The sequence below is a fragment of the Protomyctophum parallelum genome (genome assembly GCF_964188405.1).
Source record: "Protomyctophum parallelum genome assembly, chromosome: 14".
Classification (NCBI taxonomy): Eukaryota; Metazoa; Chordata; class Actinopteri; order Myctophiformes; family Myctophidae; genus Protomyctophum; species Protomyctophum parallelum.
The window spans coordinates 21147204-21170504 of NC_139709.1; the positions used below are offsets into that span (position 1 = coordinate 21147204).

The 23301-nt window shown below is 44.1% G+C and overlaps 1 protein-coding gene across 3 annotated transcripts in view; it reads right to left on the bottom strand.

Annotated features, from left to right (window-relative positions):
• dab1b (DAB adaptor protein 1b) overlaps window positions 1-23301 on the bottom strand; it is a 51350-nt gene that overhangs the window by 170 nt on the left and 27879 nt on the right. Inside the window, exons 7-16 of one of the 3 annotated variants that reach the window (XM_083781506.1) lie at window positions 22360-22398; window positions 20380-20445; window positions 17875-17937; window positions 15263-15310; window positions 9338-9455; window positions 7718-7803; window positions 5116-5446; window positions 3696-4154; window positions 1748-1935; window positions 985-1097 (exon numbers count right to left, since the gene is read on the bottom strand). In XM_083781506.1, coding sequence (XP_083637632.1) covers window positions 1002-1097; window positions 1748-1935; window positions 3696-4154; window positions 5116-5446; window positions 7718-7803; window positions 9338-9455; window positions 15263-15310; window positions 17875-17937; window positions 20380-20445; window positions 22360-22398 — 1494 coding nt within the window. In that variant the 3' untranslated portion in view covers window positions 985-1001. Of the gene's footprint in view, window positions 1-984; window positions 1098-1747; window positions 1936-3695; window positions 4155-5115; window positions 5447-7717; window positions 7804-9325; window positions 9456-15262; window positions 15311-17874; window positions 17938-20379; window positions 20446-22359; window positions 22399-23301 lie in introns of all 3 variants that reach the window. The other 2 variants (XM_083781505.1, XM_083781507.1) reach the window with 2 other exon arrangements.

A 23301-nucleotide genomic window follows, 5' to 3' on the forward strand; every position in this document is an offset into this window, starting at 1 on the left:
CCGGGTGGCAGCGTTGTGCCTTCTGCACTGTGAATGCGGAGCTACTGTTGATTGGATGACGCAAGGGGGCACAACGCAGAAAAGCCTTAAACTAAGCCAAGGCTCTTCCAACTGGCAGCGAACCATCGAGCCGCAAGGGCAAAGGAGACACAGTGACAAATGACAAATTATAAATAAGCATACAGCCAGGGAAATGAAATTAAAAAATATATATTTATCACCCAGGAAACAACGTGGAATGATGAAGCAAAGCTGAGGAGTGCCAACGTACATACAGCACACAACCATGAGATAACAAGATGACAGAGAGGAACAGAGGGAGGGAGCGACAGAGAGCAGAGAAGAGAGAGAAGAGGAGAAGAAAAGACAGAGAGGGAAGATGAAAAGAGGAAAGAAGAAAAGACAGAGAGGGAAGATGTAGATGAAAAGAGGAAAGAAGAAAAGGCGGTATAACACAGACTGAGCAGCTACTATTGATTATTTTCATAGCGATTATTCGATCAAATTACTTTTTTCAAGAAGTGTGTGTGGATTTTCGTATTCTTTTTATATTAAAGGTATATTCAGTGATTTCACTCAAAAAACCTTAGGTTTCGTTTTTGGCTGTGGGACCCAGCCTTTCGTCCAATCAGGATAGAGAGTCAAAAACGAAACCTAAGGTTTTTTGACCCCCAGGGGTTAACTGGGGACAGGGAGGAACTCCTTATATGGCCAGCACACTCTATAGTAGGGAGGATTATCACAACAAAACAAAAAAATAAATGATATTTAAATTAAGTGAAATCACTGAATATACCTTTAACGAAACAATTAGTAACAGCTTTATTTCATACCTTGTCGCACAAAGGTGCATGCAAAAATAGTTAAGGCCCACTCATAGTCTAGTTTTTGGTGACCACCGAAAACTACAACATGACGTCACACGACTCACGCCTATGTGGACTATGAATAGGCCTTAAGTTTGATTAACTGTTGCACCCCTACCCAGAATGCACTGCTCTCTAGCTGTCTTCTTGTGGACAGGTGTGGTCTTCAGGGGGATCAGGTGGAACTTCACAGGGCAGTGGGGACACAGTCCTGGGGACAGCGGGCTCCTCCTGGTGAGAGAGACATTTTCACATTAAAGGGATATTTCACTTTCAAAAATGATTTGGGTCATTTTATCAGATTAACTGTTTTTCATATAATACAAAATGGCGAGTCACCTAAAGGTCAGAGGTCAAAAGTAAGAGCATGAAAGTTGTTCGGCATGAGGAGACATGAAGTTTTATTGATGACGGTCAAGCGTAGGAGAAGAAAAAAACAGACAAAAACAATAAGGGACCAAGTCCCTTCGGGGGACTGCTTGGTCCCTTAAATATTTGAAGGAAGGGTGTTTTTGATAACATGGTTAAAATAGAGTGGGGCGGGGCAGCTAAAATGAATATCAAATATCTAAATACTGAAACAACTTAAAAACTGTTTGTGTTCACAAAAGCCTGAGTAGACGATGAAATTAAAAACAAAAACAAATATGCAAACAAACAAACAAAGAAAGGCTGAACCTGCCTTGATGTCACTGGATAATGTTTCTGAACTCTGAACTCTGAGACAGAGCATGTAGACAGGAAAGTTGCCATCTTATAATGAGGACCAAATTATACTGTATGAAGATAGCTTGAAAATGGACTAAAAGCTCCTTTACGTCAACCCATCAATACGGAGGTACGTCTGATCTTATTGGCGTGACTTGACGAAAAAAACTCACCGATTGGTCGTCCTTGGCGACGTTGAGCGTGGCCTCTGGGTCTACAGGGGACAGGTCGCTGCCCTGGGAGGGGGGGCAGTCTGTGTGGGGGTCGCTGCCCTGGGAGGGGGGGCAGTCTGTGTGGGGGTCGCTGCCCTGGGAGGGGGGGCAGTCTGACGAGGAGCTCTGCTGTGGAGCTGGTGTTGACGCTGCACAGCAACAGTACAACAAAATACAGTACAATATACAGTACAATGTCATTCTGAATTCAGCAAACCGATCTAGAGCAGCTAGGGAGGGGTCTTCAACGTTTCTCAGGCCAAGGACCCCTTAGCTGAGAGAGATGAAGCAGGGACCCCAACCCCACTACATATAGAGGGTATGTGCATGCATAAAGTGAGTGGCAAATCGAGTGGCAAAGTGATTTTAATGTAGTTTTATCAAAAAGGGCTGTCAAGGCCATAAAAGTAGTTTTTTGCCACTCAGTAGGCGTTCCTGCATAAAGTCCGGGTATGATAATGATACCCTCTATTGGATTCATGTATTTTCAGCGATTTAATGACTAAACTTGACCTTTGGCTCTGTACTTGGTCTGCTTTTTTGCCCTAGCTCTTGACAGAAAATAGGCGATCTACAATCTCACAGCGCGTCTGCGACACGTTGTGAGCCCACATGTTGAAGAGCCCTGATCTAGGGTGATGTGTATGAAAAGTGGTACCGGTACCAGTACCGCTGTGGGCCTGACGCGTACTGTACAGGTACGACAGCGGTTCTCCGACTTAAATTTCAAGGGCCGCCAGTTTGCTATGCATTTCCAACTTTCCTCTAATGTAAAGCAGAAACTCCTTCAACCATTTTAGCTCGTTTTGAAGGAGTTTCTGGTGGTCTTATAGGCTCTATGCACAGCAGCCATTTTGGAAATAAATTGGGCTTCCACGCATTCTCCACAGGCTGGTTCAATTATACTAATGCAGGCTCTGTTCCATTCTGGTCAAACAGAGTTAGGGTGCTGATATATTGTTGTCCATGTTGGCTCACTGGTTCCTTGAGGAGGTTCCAAATGGCCCCTTATTACCTTACGGGTGTGTAAGGAACGGGTGTGTTAGGGATGTGTAGGCCTATGGAACCAAATGCACCCTTACGGGTCCATTTAGTTCCATTTGTACGCTCTCAGAGTTATGGGGGTCCTTGAAATTAAGTGTTTGAGAACCGCTGTGCTACACTAAATGGAAGCGAGCTTCATTATTATCTTATTATGTAAGACGTGTGAAGGAAGCAAGGAAGGTGCCCAGTTTCTTTCCAGTATGGCTGCTGTGCATAGAGCCTATTGGCTGCATGCATATACAGTAGCAGTGTAGAAGGGCCTACTTGGCTGAAATCCAGACTAAACAATAAAAGGTCACAGAGGGAATTTGATCATTGATTGTTTCCCATCAGGACGCCCGGCTGCAGTGACCTGTCCCAGGAGCTACAGCTAGCAAATTCAATTCCACCCATTATGAAGGTGCTTTCCGCTGGGGAGGCGAAGTGGGGTTGGTGGAAAGGTGGGGGGTTATCCTAGCGTCAGATGAGAAGTAGAACTGAACTACAGTAAAACACATGCCCTTCCTTTTGGGAAATGCTGTAACAAAAAATAACAATTTTATTAAAAATGGATATTAAACCATTTAGAGCAGACCCGAGGCAGCAGCTACTATCTTCTACAACCGTGTTCTGAAAAACATCTATCTATTATGTAGCTTAAATCTAAAATTACACAGTTGCAACAATTTCTAAAATAGATGCAGTGTAAGAATATATTCTTTAATAAACCCATTAAAACAGGAAAAGCAACCGTGCCAATTTAGATTTTCAGACATACAAGCTGCAAACCACTTCGTGCTGTGAGCTTTTGAATTATAATTTTTTCTTCATATTTTGGGAAAGCCAAAGTACAGTAGTGGCTAAATAGAAAAAGAAAACCACTTACGCGAGTCGGACGAGGGCGACGTGGACGTGCCGGGGCTCAGGGTCATTCTGGAGAGGTCTAGGTCACTGCAGCTGCCTTCCTCCTCCTGGGAGACTGCCGCTGACGGCGTTCCACAGGGCAGCGTGTCAGGCACGCCCACCATGCACGGCGTTCCACAGGGCAGCGTGTCAGGGTGGATGCCCACCATGCACGGCGTTCCACAGGGCAGCGTGTCAGGGTGGATGCCCACCATGCATGGCGTTCCACTGGGCAGCGTGTCAGGGTGGATGCCCACCATGCACGGCGTTCCACAGGGCAGCGTGTCAGGCACGCCCACCATGCACGGCGTTCCACAGGGCAGCGTGTCAGGCACGCCCACCATGCACGGCGTTCCACAGGGCAGCGTGTCAGGCACGCCCACCATGCACGGCGTCCCACACCTGCTCACCCCTGCCGACGCCAGGCCGTACGCCATACCTCCTGCAGCGGTGGGGAGAAAAAAAGTTTCCGGTTTGTCCTTTTGTTGCTTAAAGCAGTGGACTGCCGTACGTGGCACCCTACTGTGCCTTGACGCGAATCCAGAAGTGCCTCAGAATACTTTGCTAATATTTGGAAATGATCAATGTCACTTGCACTTTACTTGATGTGTTCTTTTTCAGTCTACAGTACACTAATTCATTGAGACACTTAGCTCAGATTGACCCTAAACCATTTATTTCAAAGCTATTGCATTTTAGTATGGCGGTGTGGCTCTGCTCATGTGATATCAGATAATCTGTGCACCGAGACACAGCTCTGATATCAATGACCCCCCAGAGCAGAGCCAAAGACTCAATAATTCCATGAACAACAATACACAGTAATAACACATCAACACATCATTCAACACAATCGCAAACAATCCAATAACATCCCATAACCCCTGGACTATAAAAACTACAGGGAGGAGGCTGGGGAGGTGGGGGAAATTTTCACACAGACGCTGAACAAGCTGCTTTGACAGCTCAGCATGAAGAATGAGTAGTGAGCTGAGGCTGCTAAGAAAGCCGCCTGAATTGCACAATGGGAATGAGGGCATGAATGAGATAGCTTGTAGCGAATGAGTTAGAAGGGAGATGACATGGAGAGGCAGCTGATTTAAAGAAGCAGAATTAATTACTAAGGGGAATGAATGAGGGGAACTATATATAATAACCTTCTGCCTTCTAGCCTCAATGAACTATCTCTTACGCTGGATGTCTCTTCACCAAGAATAGCAGATCTACAAGTTGTAGATCAGTGTAGTTCTAAAACTCCAGTTCTAGGTTAAACAGAAAACGAGGATTTATTTTTATTATTTCCACACAACAACTCTAAGTTATATTAATGACATAGTCCAATGTTGAAAATGAGTGGTATTCCCCTTTAAGTGGTTAAGTAACTTTTTCCAGCGCTCACTCACCTCCGGCTCCAGAGGTGGAAGGACCCTCTCCGGCGTCGTAGTCACCGCTGAGGAGGCCCCCCTCCCGGCCCCCCAGGCTCAGCTGCCTCTGGAACAGGGCGGGGTCCATGGCCGCGTGGTGCTGCGGGCTGGTGATGGCGGAGGAGGGGGCCGACATGTCACATGAGGCCTGCTGGGAGGGGCACACGGCGGTGATGGGCACCAGGCCCTGGAGCACGTGGGCGCCCACGTGGCCCGGCATGTAGGCAGCCATGGCCGCCCACTGCTGCTGCGTGGCCGGGAAGATGTTGGCCTGGTGGCTCCAGATGACCGGCTGACCACCGGGGAGTACCTGCAGAGCGGTGTTGAGGATTGGCAGAAGATTTTTGGTTTAGTTTTTAGTCGTAGTCTTTTGAATAGAAAGTGTTTTAGTCATATTTTTGTCATCTGAAAGGTTTTAGTCTTGTGAAATGTGCAGTTGATTTTGTCGACACAAATGTATTTGATGATGACGTCGTAATGGCTGATTTTACACTTGTTTGCATGCTGAGAATAGCTGATGTACAAGCTCACAGGGCTGAGTACTGTACTGTAGGCTTGGTGTACTGTAGACTGAAAAAGAAAAAGTGAAGTGCAAGTGACATTGATCATTTCCAACTATCAAAGTATTCTGAGGCAACCCAGGATTTGCGTCAAGGCACCCACTTTGAGAGCCACTGCTTTAAGCAACATTTAGCTTGTACATCTGCTATTTTCATAGCACAACAACTGAGCATGAAATGACTCATCTTTAAGTTCTAATGGATCTCCATTAGTCCCTCCATAACATTTTAGTCTAGTTTTTGAGTGCCACTAGCCCCTCCTATATTCAGCTATTTTCGTTTTACACAAACATAACATTTCCATTGACAATGAATGGAGAATTTACGTTAAATGTGGATGAGAAAATCGGCTATTTCTGTCCTACACAAATCGACATGTTACATCACAATGATGTACGATGATAAGAGCGCCCCACACATTTTGAGCATGGAATATCTGCCACTTATATATAATCCCCTGTGGCACACCCGTCACGTGATGCCAGGATTGGGGTGACATCATGCTACAGTATATGCTATAAAGACGACCACACTCGCCCTACCCCACGATTGGATTTCCATTTACAATCGCCGTGTATTGTACGGTGCCAATATGGAACGTCGCTGGCATAGGGGTCCCAGGGGAAAGAAGCATCTAAAGAGAGAGGAAAAGGAGGAGATGGACGAGGAGATACTGCCTCCACCACGGAGGTTGACACGGCAGGAGGAGATGGCGTGTGAGCGGGCTGCACGGAGGTGGTCGCAGGAGCAGTTGATGGTGTGTGAGCGGAATGCTGCACGGAGGTGGGCGGAGGAGGAGGAGATGGCGTGTGAGCGGAATGCACGGTCGGCGCGACAGTGGGCGCGGGAGGAGGAGATGGAGCAGTTGAGGTTGACACTGGAGAGGAGTAGGGTAGAGGAGCGGGAACTGACAACTGTGATGAGGCCGAGTGCTGAGGCACGGGGATGGGAGCTGCCAGCGGAGGAGGACCGGGCATGGCGTCATGGAGGACGGCATGGCATCATTGGGGTGCCTCCACTCGTCAGCCCGGGTATGGACCCGGCAGCAGAGTTTAACCCAGCGATTCCGGCAGCCAGCGAACATCTGATAGACAGCCTTCCACACATGAGCGCCCGAGAGTCTGCGGAGGACTCCTGCAGCATCTGCTGGAGTGAATACACTGCAGGGGAGGTGTACACTCGTTTGTCTTGCAACCATGGTTACCACAAACACTGCATCGCCTTGTGGCTCCAGAGGTCTGCCGTGTGCCCTGTGTGTCGTCGCTTGGTGCAGGCTCCGCCCACTCCCCTCCCACAGACCACACCCTGGTCCAATGTAGTCATACCCTGGGTATAGTATGGGTAAATTGTCCATACCCGTTCAGGGATATGACCATAGAGACCGCCCCCTGTTCATTTCAATGGAAGTTGAAATGGAAGTTGCTCAGTGGCGTTTGAAGGAGCCAGAAGAACACTCTACTTTTTTTTCGTTTTGCCAATCAACATTTGGTTGGCAAAATGCGGAAGTGCTAACGAGCACTCCATGTTTAAACCAGCCGCTCTGGGGGCTTATCATATGACCCATTCTGTCTTTCGAGATGTGCAATTCCGTCGTCAAATTTTAGTTATATTATTAAAGAACCCATTCTGGGATCCATACACATCTGGGGCTATGACATACCTATGATATACCAACGGAATATCTGCATGCCACTTATAAAGAACAGGCGTCTAACAGGCGTCTCCCTACGGAGGTCCTCGATGCACGTCCCACTGGGAGGAGACCCCGAGGCAGACCAAGGACCAGATGGAAGAATTGCATCGACACACTGGCCTTGGAACGCCTTGGGATCCCCCAGGAGGAAGCTACTAATGTTTCTCTGTTGAGGGAAGTCTGGAGCTCTCTGGTGGAGATGTTGCCCCTGCGACCAAACTATGGATAAGTGGTTGTAGATGGTTTTTGGGCGGGAACCCCTTTTGGTGTTTTAACTGTTATACTTTAGCTATTGAAAAAAAGGTAGTGGATGAAATGAACACTGTACCTGAGCCACCGGGAAGGCCAAGGTCTGAGCCTGGCCAGGGAACGGCTGCTGGGCCCACTGGGTTGCCGGGCCCATGGTCATGTAGCCTGGAGAGAAAAGACGGGATATCAGGACATTGGTATTGAATGTAAAGCAACCCGAGCTTCCACTGAGGCCCCTTTCCTACCGGGGTTGAACCAGTTTGTTTCTTTTCCCGCCTAATTTTGAAGAAAATTACTTTTTGGTTCAGATCCCTAAAAGTTGGTTCAGAACTGGAATTCCAAAAATACTTCTTGCCATGAGGAAGTGGCGAAAAGAAATAAAGAACGGAACCAGTTCTAGAATCAAAAGCTATTTAGCTGGAAACTCATGGGACTGTTTTTCAAAGTAAATATAGCCGTAATGTGTTTTTCAAAGGAACATAACAACATCGTCTATTGACAGCTGCGGCCCTGCATTATACATAAACAGACCATAATGGCTTTATTTTTAGATGTTGTGTTTGTTGCTAAAATGCTACCTAACGCACCTGAATAATTGAATGGTTAATAAGTATTTTCTCCAGGAACTATTTTCAGGTTTTTCTACACATTGATGAGAAGTTCCCTCTCGGGACCTACGGTTACTAAATGACGTACAGGCTCCACGATTTTTGGAGCCCATTTTTTTCTCTGCCAACCTGGGGAGAGCAACGGACTGACCTCATGCTTCCTAAACACAGCAACCAACATATTACATACATAATATACATACATACATAACAGGCAGTAGCGCAGCCCTTAATTAAAAAGAAACAAACCTAGATAGCACAATTCTTTCCAATTTTAGACCCATTTCTAAACTCTTTTATTTCTAAGATTCTAGAGAAAGTCGTACTACAACTCCAGGATTTTATTGATAGAAACTGTATTTTTGAGATGTTCCAGTCCGGTTTTAAACCACTTCATAGCACTGAGTCAGCACTTTTAAGGGTTTTTAATGATCTTTTAATAACTACAGATTCTGGCAATTTTGCAGTTTTATTGCTTTTAGATATTTGACACGATTGACCACACAATCCTAATTTCACGTCTTGAGCACTGGGTGGGTATAAAGGGCACAGCACTGGTTTGGTTTAGGTCGTATAGGTCACTGTCAGCACTGGTGGCTCAATGTCATCCTCTGCCCCACTCCCCTATGGGGTGCACCAGGGCTCAATCCTTGGGCCCATTCTTTTTGCTCTTTACTTACTCTCCCTAGGGTCTATTTTACGTAAACATGGCATGTCCTTCCATTTTTATGCTGACGACTCCCAGATCTACCTCCCCATCAAGCGAGACATTACCACCCCTCCAACTCCTGGAATGTCTGGACGACATTAATGATTAATAATTTAATAAATGAATTTTTATTTTGGAAGGAAAATGTGTTTGCCTGTTGAAAGAAAATATGACTTTATTTATGTTTTACTTAATTCAAATGCAATAATATAGGCATTTCAATACGTTTTTAAATTAACATTGAACATGTCCGGCCCTCGACTGCCCTAGACCTAGGCTAGGGGACACGGGGAGAACGTGCAAACATCATACAGAAAGGCCCTTTAAAATAAAAAGGGTGAACTATCCTTTAAGTAACACATGCGAGTACTTTTTCCAACACCTGATGGCACGGACGTGGGGCTGAACGGGGCGTACATCTCCCCAGCAGGGTGCTGCTGCTGCTGCTGCTGGCGGTGGCTCCTGCTGGGGTCCAGGGTGTTGGCGGGTGATGGGGGCATCTGGAAGGACGGACGGACGGACGGACACACACACACACACACACACACACACCTTTAAGGACAGCACTTAAAGGAGAATACCACTTCAACATTGAACTATGTCATTAATTGCGACCGTAGGTTTACAGTACGGTTTATGAGTCAGTCAGACCATCACGCCTCGTGACACACTCCATACATGGCCGTCTCCATACTGTATATGAAGATCACAACACTGACCATCACAGCTGGATCATCACTTAGATCTGCATAATATGGAGCCGACCAGCAACTCTACATCTGACCTCACGGACACCACGTTGATCTGACCTCATCAAACCCTTAGATCTCCATATATGGAGAACATTATGTTTTGACATTCCATATGTTGATCCTTCCCCATCCGTCCTTCTCCCTTTTGACTGATACCTGTCCATTCAAACTCTATAGAGTTCTCAACAGGCACCAAAATGAAGGCCCGCCCTTACTGGGCTGGCCCGAGGCCCCGTCTGGACTTACTAATTAGCACACATTTTACGACCTACCCGGCCCGAAAAGATAAAATGAAAAAGGGTCCATATATGGGCATTCCCAGACCTGTTGTTTCCGAGCAACCTCAACCTCAGGGTGCTTTACTGGTATACCTTAGAGTTGTTATTATAATAATAACAACTATATCGTTAATAATATTAACAATATAGTTTTATGTTGAAAATGAGTATACTACTCCCCTTTAATCAATTCTTTTTAACTGTAACCTGAAAACCAGAGTTAGGACACCAACACACAAGGTTTACACATAGGTTTAACTCCAACACACAACTAGGTTTAACTCCAACACACAACTACACATAGGTTTAACTCCAACACACAACTACACATAGGTTTAACTCCAACACACAACTACACATAGGTTTAACTCCAACACACAACTACACATAGGTTTAACTCCAACACACAACTACACATAGGTTTAACTCCAACACACAACTACACATAGGTTTATCTCCAGCACACAACTACACATAGGTTTAACTCCAACACACAACTACACATAGGTTTAACTCCAACACACAACTACACATCTCCAACACACAACTACACATAGGTTTAACTCCAACACACAACTACACATAGGTTTAACTCCAACACACAACTAGGTTTAACTCCAACACACAACTACACATAGGTTTAACTCCAACACACAACTACACATAGGTTTAACTCCAACACACAACTACACATAGGTTTAACTCCAACACACAACTACACATAGGTTTAACTCCAACACACAACTACACATAGGTTTATCTCCAGCACACAACTACACATAGGTTTAACTCCAACACACAACTACACATAGGTTTATCTCCAGCACACAACTACACATAGGTTTAACTCCAACACACAACTAGGTTTAACTCCAACACACAACTACACATAGGTTTAACTCCAACACACAACTAGGTTTAACTCCAGCACACAACTACACATAGGTTTATCTCCAGCACACAACTACACATAGGTTTAACTCCAACACACAACTACACATAGGTTTAACTCCAACACACAACTACACATCTCCAACACACAACTACACATAGGTTTAACTCCAACACACAACTACACATAGGTTTAACTCCAACACACAACTAGGTTTAACTCCAACACACAACTACACATAGGTTTAACTCCAACACACAACTACACATAGGTTTATCTCCAGCACACAACTACACATAGGTTTAACTCCAACACACAACTACACATAGGTTTATCTCCAGCACACAACTACACATAGGTTTAACTCCAACACACAACTAGGTTTAACTCCAACACACAACTACACATAGGTTTAACTCCAACACACAACTACACATAGGTTTAACTCCAACACACAACTAGGTTTAACTCCAACACACAACTACACATATGTTTAACTCCAACACACAACTACACATAGGTTTAACTCCAACACACAACTACACATAGGTTTAACTCCAACACACAACTAGGTTTAACTCCAACACACAACTACACATAGGTTTAACTCCAACACACAACTAGGTTTAACTCCAACACACAACTACACATAGGTTTAACTCCAACACACAACTACACATAGGTTTAACTCCAACACACAACTAGGTTTAACTCCAACACACAACTACACATATGTTTAACTCCAACACACAACTAGGTTTAACTCCAACACACAACTACACATAGGTTTAACTCCAACACACAACTACACATAGGTTTAACTCCAACACACAACTACACATAGGTTTAACTCCAACACACAACTACACATAGGTTTAACTCCAACACACAACTACACATAGGTTTATCTCCAGCACACAACTACACATAGGTTTAACTCCAACACACAACTACACATAGGTTTAACTCCAACACACAACTACACATCTCCAACACACAACTACACATAGGTTTAACTCCAACACACAACTACACATAGGTTTAACTCCAACACACAACTAGGTTTAACTCCAACACACAACTACACATAGGTTTAACTCCAACACACAACTACACATAGGTTTAACTCCAACACACAACTACACATAGGTTTAACTCCAACACACAACTACACATAGGTTTAACTCCAACACACAACTACACATAGGTTTATCTCCAGCACACAACTACACATAGGTTTAACTCCAACACACAACTACACATAGGTTTATCTCCAGCACACAACTACACATAGGTTTAACTCCAACACACAACTAGGTTTAACTCCAACACACAACTACACATAGGTTTAACTCCAACACACAACTAGGTTTAACTCCAGCACACAACTACACATAGGTTTATCTCCAGCACACAACTACACATAGGTTTAACTCCAACACACAACTACACATAGGTTTAACTCCAACACACAACTACACATCTCCAACACACAACTACACATAGGTTTAACTCCAACACACAACTACACATAGGTTTAACTCCAACACACAACTAGGTTTAACTCCAACACACAACTACACATAGGTTTAACTCCAACACACAACTACACATAGGTTTATCTCCAGCACACAACTACACATAGGTTTAACTCCAACACACAACTACACATAGGTTTATCTCCAGCACACAACTACACATAGGTTTAACTCCAACACACAACTAGGTTTAACTCCAACACACAACTACACATAGGTTTAACTCCAACACACAACTACACATAGGTTTAACTCCAACACACAACTAGGTTTAACTCCAACACACAACTACACATATGTTTAACTCCAACACACAACTACACATAGGTTTAACTCCAACACACAACTACACATAGGTTTAACTCCAACACACAACTAGGTTTAACTCCAACACACAACTACACATAGGTTTAACTCCAACACACAACTAGGTTTAACTCCAACACACAACTACACATAGGTTTAACTCCAACACACAACTACACATAGGTTTAACTCCAACACACAACTAGGTTTAACTCCAACACACAACTACACATATGTTTAACTCCAACACACAACTAGGTTTAACTCCAACACACAACTACACATAGGTTTAACTCCAACACACAACTACACATAGGTTTAACTCCAACACACAACTAGGTTTAACTCCAACACACAACTACACATAGGTTTAACTCCAACACACAACTAGGTTTAACTCCAACACACAACTACACATAGGTTTATCTCCAACACACAACTACACATAGGTTTAACTCCAGCACACAACTACACATAGGTTTAACTCCAACACACAACTACACATAGGTTTAACTCCAGCACACAACTACACATAGGTTTAACTCCAGCACACAACTACACATAGGTTTAACTCCAACACACAACTACACATAGGTTTAACTCCAGCACACAACTACACATAGGTTTATCTCCAACACACAACTACACATAGGTTTATCTCCAACACACAACTACACATAGGTTTAACTCCAGCACACAACTACACATAGGTTTAACTCCAACACACAACTACACATAGGTTTAACTCCAACACACAACTACACATAGGTTTAACTCCAACACACAACTACACATAGGTTTATCTCCAACACACAACTACACATAGGTTTAACTCCAGCACACAACTACACATAGGTTTAACTCCAACACACAACTACACATAGGTTTAACTCCAGCACACAACTACACATAGGTTTATCTCCAACACACAACTACACCTAGGTTTATCTCCAACACACAACTACACATAGGTTTAACTCCAACACACAACTACACATAGGTTTAACTCCAGCACACAACTACACATAGGTTTAACTCCAGCACACAACTACACATAGGTTTATCTCCAACACACAACTACACATAGGTTTAACTCCAGCACACAACTACACATAGGTTTAACTCCAACACACAACTACACATAGGTTTAACTCCAGCACACAACTACACATATGTTTAACTCCAGCACACAACTACACATAGGTTTAACTCCAACACACAACTACACATAGGTTTAACTCCAACACACAACTACACATAGGTTTAACTCCAACACACAACTAGGTTTATCTCCAACACACAACTACACATAGGTTTAACTCCAACACACAACTACACATAGGTTTAACTCCAACACACAACTACACATAGGTTTATCTCCAACACACAACTACACGTAGGTTTAACTCCAACACACAACTAGGTTTAACTCCAACACACAACTACACATAGGTTTAACTCCAACACACAACCACACATAGGTTTAACTCCAACACACAACTACACATAGGTTTAACTCCAACACCCACCCCTAAATCTACCCTCTAAACCAGTGGTTTTCAACCAGTGGCCCTTGAGTGGGTTCCAGGTGGTCCCCGCAACTAAATGATGGAGAGTTGGTAAACAAATGGACCCTTAGAGATCTCTAACTCTTGATTGTGTAAAATGAAACCAAATGGACCCTTACGGGTTCTAATTCTTGAGTGTGTACGCTCTCAAGAGTTACATTATTGTTAAACATCTGCTTAACTTACTTAATTTAGAAGTCTACACAATTAAAGAGAAGAATTTATATTTTGATCAATGTTTGTCTGTTAACTCTCCTAATGGTACTAACATCAATACAGCATGGGATTTGTGGACACAAATGTCATCAAATGGTGGTCCGTGGCTCAAATGCTCTACCCTCTAAATACCTAATCCTAACCCCCACCTGAAATCCTTTCCTAAATGTAAGCATAAAGGTCCTTGCAGACTGCTGCGTTTTTTCTTTTACCATAAAACAACCATTTTATCTTGTGAGGACCAGGGACACACAATGCATAATTGTGCAATGCACATATACTTGTGAGGACATTTATTAATACAAGTGAACGCACGCACACACGTGTCACACACTCGCGCGGGAGTCACAATCAAAGTCAAGGCAAAGTCACTGGAAATTTCCCCCTCTCCAGAATTAAATAGGTTATTGAGTAAATTAATATCCCTGTGTTGCTGTCATGATGGCGAAGCCACAACTACTATTGTCCTTGTAGAATACAATTATCAGAGATTTGATTAGAGTCTTTATTGCTGCGCGACCCGGAGGTCGGTGGGAATTGCTTGCGGCTCCGCGTGATGGAATATAATATGTTAAAGATGTGACGGTAAAGACAGAATATGAATGGTAATGCAGGACTGGTGTTAAGTTTCTGCAAAACTCTATGAAATCCATTTGACACTCCAGTCCCAATCCAATCATTTCACTAATGGCATTCTCAGCGTCAGAACGCCTTCAAGGCAAGGGTGCGCTTTTCATCTGGTCGTTGGTGTACTCACCGAGGGGGGAGTGGACATGTCGCCGAAAAGATCAAAGTGGTTGATGTTCTGCAGTTCGCACCCCAAAGGGGGGGTGGAGAGAGAGAGAGAGAGAGAGAGAGAGAGAGAGAGAGAGAGAGAGAGGGAGACACAGTAAGAGTAAAGTGATATTTCATGACAAAGTGATGACACCAGGTTTGCACAGTCATGACACTTCAACACAGGGTTATGTGGCAGGTGTGTGGGTGGTTGTGGTGGTTGTGGTGGTGGTGGGGGGGGGGGTGATATATATCCAATGTAGTCACAATGACAATCGTACCGAGGACGGCGAGAAACAACTGCTCCCTTCCCCAGTTTCATTATCAGAAAATGGATCTAAAATGAATCCCACATTGCTGGCTATAATTGGATTGGTAAAAGGCTATTCAAGCCCAATAAAACACGCGCAGATTAGATATTCTTATGTCTGCCAATCAAGAGGGCCCTCGAGAGTCCTGTGACGCATTGTCACGCTGATTCCGCTCTGCGCATATAGCTCGGATTGTGTTCGATTTCAATGAATGAATGAATGAATGAATAAATGAATGAATGAGCATCTATGAGGAATCACCTTGAACAACCCACCCCACCCTGCCCTATAGGCATACTGTAGGCCTAATCCATACGTCCACCTCGGTTTCCCCCTATGCTACAGCAGATGGATGAGGATATTGGATGGATGAGTTGCATGAATTGCAAGTTACAGGTGTGTGGCGCCATGCACAAGCAGACTATGAATCACAGCAAAGCACATGTGGGTTTTTTTTTTCTTTTTGCATGGCGGAAATACACACGTTCACAAACACATGACAATGATGAAATTAATTGAAAAGAACACAAATAACAATAAGGGGACTAAATGGGAGAACGCAGCAATCAGCATTGCTGAGAAAAGGGGGTGGGGGAGGGTCCACTTGGAACAAGCTAGGACATCCAACTGTCTCCTCGGTACTGTGTATTCGGTACTTGACAAAACAATAAGGTTGATAAAAGAGTCAGGAGTAAGCATAGAGATTCTACACAGAGGTCTCCCCTCAAGGACTGACACACCATCGGGGGAAAAAGCTCCAACTGAATGAACAGACAAACAGTAACACTTAAAGAGATATGGCAGCACTGATACTAATGCTAGCATGGGGCTGTTGGGTTGTGATAGCCCGGGGCCAGGCCGGCACACTGTCTGTTTGATATTCTGAGCAACAAGCACAAAAAAAAGCGGCAAACACTTGTTTTCGTGGCGAGGAAAATCTCCCCCCGCACAAATAGGCTTGAATAAATGTTTTGATTTATGGTTTGAGAGATGCGACAGAAAGAAAAACAAAAGTTACTGCAATGGTGATAGGAGGACTCGTGAAATCTACAGCCCCAGAGTAGACGGAAATACATTTTCAGTTTGCAGAAAATGAGAAAGACAGTATGTGCACCACTTTGTGGTGCCATTAACGAACAAAATGAATTTGCTGCTGAAAATATATTTCTGTCTATTATGGTATGGCTGTTTATGAGTCTTGGATTAGAGTCTGTTGATTTGATTGCATGTAGCTGTGACTACAGTGCATGCAGCTCAACCACACACGCCCACTCCACCTACAAACCTCTCCTGGTCACCTCTGTGGACGATGGCCCAACCTCCCATTTATTCTGTCCATTATATTAGGCATACGCCATGGATTGGATCGACAAAGTCATCATAATGTAACTGTCCAGGCCATCTGCTCCCGTCACGTATCAGATTCCTGCGTAACATTGGATTTGCACGCCGAACCTGCCTCCCTAATGTTCTGTGAAATTGGCGACACACGTCCAACTTTGGTTGACCAATCAATTAGTCTTGTGTCTTTGAGCAGGCAAGGCATGGCTGATTTAGCGTTGTTTCATCATGATCAAAGAAACGTTGCTGCAATTCGTCAACTGTCGGAGGGACGGGGGGGACGGACAGACGGACGTTAGTGGTTAGTTTTGAAGAAATTAAAAACAGAAGTGAACTTGTGTAACCTGTTGTTATTTAGTCACAAGCTCTTGTTAATACTTTTCATTGGTTCAATATACTTCACCACAGACAGACTTAACCAGTTTCACTTTCAAAGCTTTTCCAATATAGCAAAAATAGCAGATCTACAAGCTCACCACGCATTGGCATGCAACGCTTAATGAGCTTGTAGTACGGCTATTTTGGCTACTTTTGTGCAACACTGCAGTATGACGAAGTGGGGCATTCATTTACGAAGAAACATAAAGACTTGAAATATGGAGAAAGGAGGTTTCGGCCCGACAGCAGCGAAATGCAGCTTAGCCCTGCACAAGTCGTTTCTCACCCAGGAAATCTTTCGCAGGGTACCGCGGGAAATGACTACAGTACCTCTAAAGCAAATGGGGCTTTGCTGTGAGTAATAGCAGTGACAGAGTCTAAATGCTGAACGGGCGAGAGTGAAAATGTCAGACGAGGCTGGCACAAGACGGGCTGTGAAGTGAATGGACACTGGAGAAAGGGGGCTTTAGGGCATTTCACTACTAAAGGGTCTCACAGAGAGGCTTGCACGTAAGAGGATATGGCGACAAATAAATAGAAAACAAACAAACAAAAAAACACCTACAGTCATGAAATGTCGCTTTGGGACGTCATAGATCCCTTCCTTCTGCTGACTGTTGGTTGGGACCTGCATTGGATCGGAGGTCCATTCAAATGAAGAGTAAGTAAGTGAGCAACACCATTCTGTATTTTTTTAAAGGTTGGTTGGTTATTAAAAAACAAGGAAAAAAACAAGACCTTGAAGAACTGAACGATTTCGACGAGAAAAAGCTCTGTTCATCCAATTAGATTTAGTCTATACAAATACTTTTTCTTTGCTCGACATACGTCCTGGTATTTTAGAGCAATGGTGCTATGCAAATTCTACAGTTGTGCCACTGAATCAATTCTACTTAAATCAATATTGATTGTAAACAATGCTTGAAGAACCAGGGAGGGTTCATTGGGTATTAAGGAAGGCCATTGTTATTCTGCAACAGTACGTCTCTCTCAACTGGCTAACAACTGACACCGAGAAAATGTCTCAGCTCTGTTCTCCTTTGTGTATTTTCCTCACATTTATCTATTAGGTGCAGTCAACAATCTCCTGCATTAACTCTCTCATTCTCCGACTCTCTCAGTGGCCGACACAGCTTTTTGGCTACGTTTTCTGCAAGTCTATTGATCTCGCATCATTCTGAGATCAAATGGCATGGAGGGTGATTAATCTCTCCCTGCATCTTTCATCTTCAGAGAGGCGAGGGGTACAAAAGGACAGAAGGGAGGAGTAAAAGAGAGAGAGAGAGAGAGAGAGAGAGAGAGAAGAGAGAGAGAGAGAGAGAGAGAGAGAGAGAGAGAGACAGAGACAGAGACAGAGACAGAGAGAGAGAGAGAGAGAGAGAGAGAGAGAGAGAGAGAGAGAGAGAGAGAGAGAGAGAGAGAGAGAGAGAGAGAGAGAGAGAGAGAGAGAGAGAGAGAGAGAGAGAGAGAGCGAGAGAGAGAGAGAGAGAGAGAGGGAGAGAGGATTAAACCACACAACCGGTCCCTGGAGTCCTACAGTATTGTCTTTGGTCCCATCAAACAGACTGAAGCGAAAAGGTCAAAGTAGTAGATATCTAAAATGCGGGACTGCCACACAGGCTTTAGGTGAATATTTTTTCTAAAGCACTGACCTTGACTGTGCAGCACCTGAATGAAACATAATACTAGACATGGTGTAATTTACAGACTGCCTCCTCCCTCCATTTTTTAAATGCTAAACGAGAGCTGAGCCTTATAACTGCCATAGATCTTACAGCAGTGCGTTGGATATTAACATAATGGCCTTTCCTGCTTTGCCCAGTGGCACAGTACTGTTGAACCAGCAACAAAATCCCTTGTGGATGTTTTACAAGTCTGTCCATTTTTCTTTACAGTGGCATCCTAAGTGCTGACCTAAGTGATAAGTGACATTGTTTTGGTTAAAACAAAAACAAAATTTGGTTGGTTAAAATGTTAATGCTCTAAATATCTGACAGTAATCATTGCTCTATAGTGTTTGTTCAATAACAGGGGTCTGCTCTCCCTATCGCTCCAGCTCTTTAACTCCTTCAGCGCCACCTGGTGGTCACCAGTTTAGGCTCTGAGTGCCAATTCTCCCATTATAAAGAAAGAAAGAATTTGTAATTCTATTATGCATGTAATGTGCATGTCATCACCTGTACACCAGATTAGAGGAACTTTCAAAATATGGATGAAAAAATAAAGAGGGAGAGACGCCTGTGGCATCCATTACTTAATAGCCAATTGGACGTCTTGACTTTTATGGCTACTAAACAGTTTTAATAAAGAGAAAATACTGTACATTCCCAGGTGGGTTGACAATTTCAGCCAATCAGGAGAGAGTAGCCTGCCCTCTTATCAGATTAAAATTTATATTGTTCCAGTTCCAGTTTTGTCTGCAGCACTTCTTTGTGTCATACCTAGCCATTTTAATAATTTATCCTGTATCCTGTATGACAGGGTTCCCCAATTAATTTTCCTCAAGGGCCATATTTTGACTAGCGTACCAGGCTGGGGGCCGAGTCTGCACGCGCGAGGTCGAGGACTTGCCCTGAAAATTCATTTTCAGGGCAAGACCCCATTTGAAAAGGATGCCCAGTTTGACATGCAGAGGCTACTGATCCCCATTTAATGCCATTTATATCTGGGACCCTTAAAAAAAAACAAAAGTTTTTTTTTATTTTCTTTTTGAAATTCTTTCATGGGCCACAAGGGGTCGCTCTGTGGGCCGCAAATGGCCCGCGGGCCGCCTATTGGGGAACCCTGCTGTATGAGTTCTTTCTCCTGATTGGATACACTTGGTATCCCTACCTGAAACTGCATTTGCCGTTTACTAAAGAGCTGGAGAGATAGGGGAGACCACTGTTACTCACCAAACAATGATTGCTATAGGAATGTAGAGATATTTGACACTTATTTTTTCAAAATAAATGTACTTACTGCACCTTCAAAAAAAGAAGTTGTGTATCAATAAAGAGGTTACTATGTTCAGCATCTCTCACAGGGTATAAGGAGCAAAGGAAAAGGGCATGGGGTCTTGTCTTTGTACCTGATAAACGCTCTCCTCTGAGTGGGGGCCACGGAGGGGTTCGTGTCCGGCCTCAAACACAATGTACTACAGAACAGAAGTAGTTGGCAAGGCAAAGAGGTGTAAGAGAGCCATGAGATGGAGATAAGAGAGGATCAAAATGGAGGTGGGCATAAGATAGGTGCACGAAACAAAGAGTTGAAGCGAGGTAGAGGGATGCGAGTGGTGGGGGGGGGGGGGGGGGGGTTGGTTGGAAGCAAGTTGGGGCAGCGAGGGATCGTTGGAGATTGGGGAGGGAAAACGAAAACAAAGGAAAAGAGAGAGACGGGGCATGAGAGAAAGGAATGGAGAGAAAGGAAAAGAGTGAGGTGGGAAGGAGAGAGAGAGCACAAGTAGAATATAGGTCAGGTAGCAGTTCAGTCACTGTGGAGTAGGGCTAGGCAATTAACCAAACATGGACAATTTAGAATCTCTCACCGACTGAATCTGGCTCACGTCGGTTAATCAAATAATAATAAAATAAATATATATATATATATTTTTTTTTCTTAGCAAAGAATCAACACAAAAATTGATTTAATTATAAACGACTAAACTGATTAGTCAAATTTAAGTCCTATTTTATTCTTTGTTGTACAGCGGTGTTGTGCATCGCTCTACAGGCTTTCTCTTTCTATAATGACACTAGATTTTACGAAAACGTATTCATTCTTAGAATTAATTAAAACGATTAGTTCGATGAACTTATGCACCTGTAATACTTACAGTACAGATCTCGTCAGAGAACTATGTGGGCAGTGTAATAAGAAAATGCCATTAATCAAAATTGAAAAGTTTGAAATAATCAGGATATTGATTTGATTGCGCAGCCCTACTGTGGAGGTCTAGTACTAGTAGCGCTCCCTTCACCAAAATGAGCAGTGATACTCGCCGTTTCCACCACAAACAAAGACCCACAGGTCAGAACCTTCACTTGAGATCCATTATCACATCACATGTGGCTGTCAGGGTGAAACCTTGTACTGCATGTTCAAAACTATGCCACATAATATGTGGCATAGTTATTTTACACAGGTTATTTTTCCCAGTTCCTGATATTATCAGGAACTGGGAAAAATAACCTGTGTTCCAAATTATAGACCCAATGTAGTTATTATTTTGTCTCAAGCTCTTGTTAATACGGACACACTTAACCACTTTCACGTAATAATTTAGCGTATTTTTTTGCTCACTTTTCGCAAGACTCTATACGATGAAGTATATAGAGAAAAAAACCCACATTTAATAAAAGTTGAAATGTGGAGATACAAGGTTTCTACCCAACGACAGCAACAGGCAAATATATTTTAAGTATCATTTCTGGATCTCAGGTGAAAGAGTCCACCCGCGGTCCTTGCATGGATTTCTGTCAGTCAACATCAACATCACAATAAGTAAACAAAACAAAAAAAACTGCAAATGGAATGTTGGTATGCAAACGCACTTGCGACAGAAGCTACAGAATAAAGAATAGAGATGGTTTTAGGATGTGTTCGGGGGCGGGGCGTATACCGCTGAACGTTACATTCAGAGTAATAAGAGTTAGTGTTGTCTGTATTCAGTGTGAGCAAACAATACAAAAATCTGGTTCAGCCAAATGCCGGGGGGTGGGGGGGGTAGTCAAGAAGATAACAACAAGCTGGGGATCGGGGGACGGGGGAGGGGGGGTGTCTTTGGAAGAAATCAGGACATTGACACAGATCAACTTAAAAAAGTATGGTTTTACGACATTGCACCGGCAAATGGGAGTCGAATGGTTGAACAACACTGTCCACTAGGATGGTCTACTGTGTATTACAGGAATGGTGGAGTATCATGAGCCATTAATACAAGCAGATCGGCGGTTATCTGCATTACTTAATTACTTCTAATTCCCGATTTAGGACTTCATCACAAGTGAAAACAAGCGGGTGGAGGGGAGGAGGGGGGCGTTGTGGTGGCACTGTGTGCCCAAGAACGTACCTGGTAGACTGGATCATCCACCTCGTCTTCCAGGATGGTCTGTGTGGCGATGGAAAAGACAGCATGTTTTTTTTTCATCATACAATACAACATATCAGCCAACATTTTCTGAACCACCACGGCCCACTTGAACGTTTCCAAAGTGTTGGAGGCAGCGTGGTGTGGTCAGTTGGGTGGGTCAGCGTGGTGTGGTCAGTTGGGTGGAGGCAGCGTGGTGTGGTCAGTTGGGTGGGTCAGCGTGGTGTGGTCAGTTGGGTGGGTCAGCGTGGTGTGGTCAGTTGGGTGGAGGCAGCGTGGTGTGGTCAGTTGGGTGGGGGCAGCGTGGTGTGGTCAGTTGGGTGGGGGCAGCGTGGTGTGGTCAGTTGGGTGGGTCAGCGTGGTGTGGTCAGTTGGGTGGGTCAGCGTGGTGTGGTCAGTTGGGTGGAGGCAGCGTGGTGTGGTCAGTTGGGTGGGTCAGCGTGGTGTGGTCAGTTGGGTGGGTCAGCGTGGTGTGGTCAGTTGGGTGGAGGCAGCGTGGTGTGGTCAGTTGGGTGGGGCAGCGTGGTGTGGTCAGTTGGGTGGGGCAGCGTGGTGTGGTCAGTTGGGTGGGTCAGCGTGGTGTGGTCAGTTGGGTGGGGTCAGCGTGGTGTGGTCAGTTGGGTGGAGGCAGCGTGGTGTGGTCAGTTGGGTGGAGGCAGCGTGGTGTGGTCAGTTGGGTGGGACGCGTGCATTTTCAGAGCATGTTTGGCTGTTTCAATGATAAATGGATTGATTGAGATCGGAAGAAAGAATACCGTGACTCTTATAGGTTAGCAATATTCTTTAGTGTTTCACATTTTTTATGGTTTGAGAGATGCGACAGAAAACAGAAACTAAAGTCACTGCAATGGTGGAAGGAGGTCTATTTTGCACAGCGTAAATAACAGATTTACAAGATCGCAGGTTGGGAATTACTGCAATAGA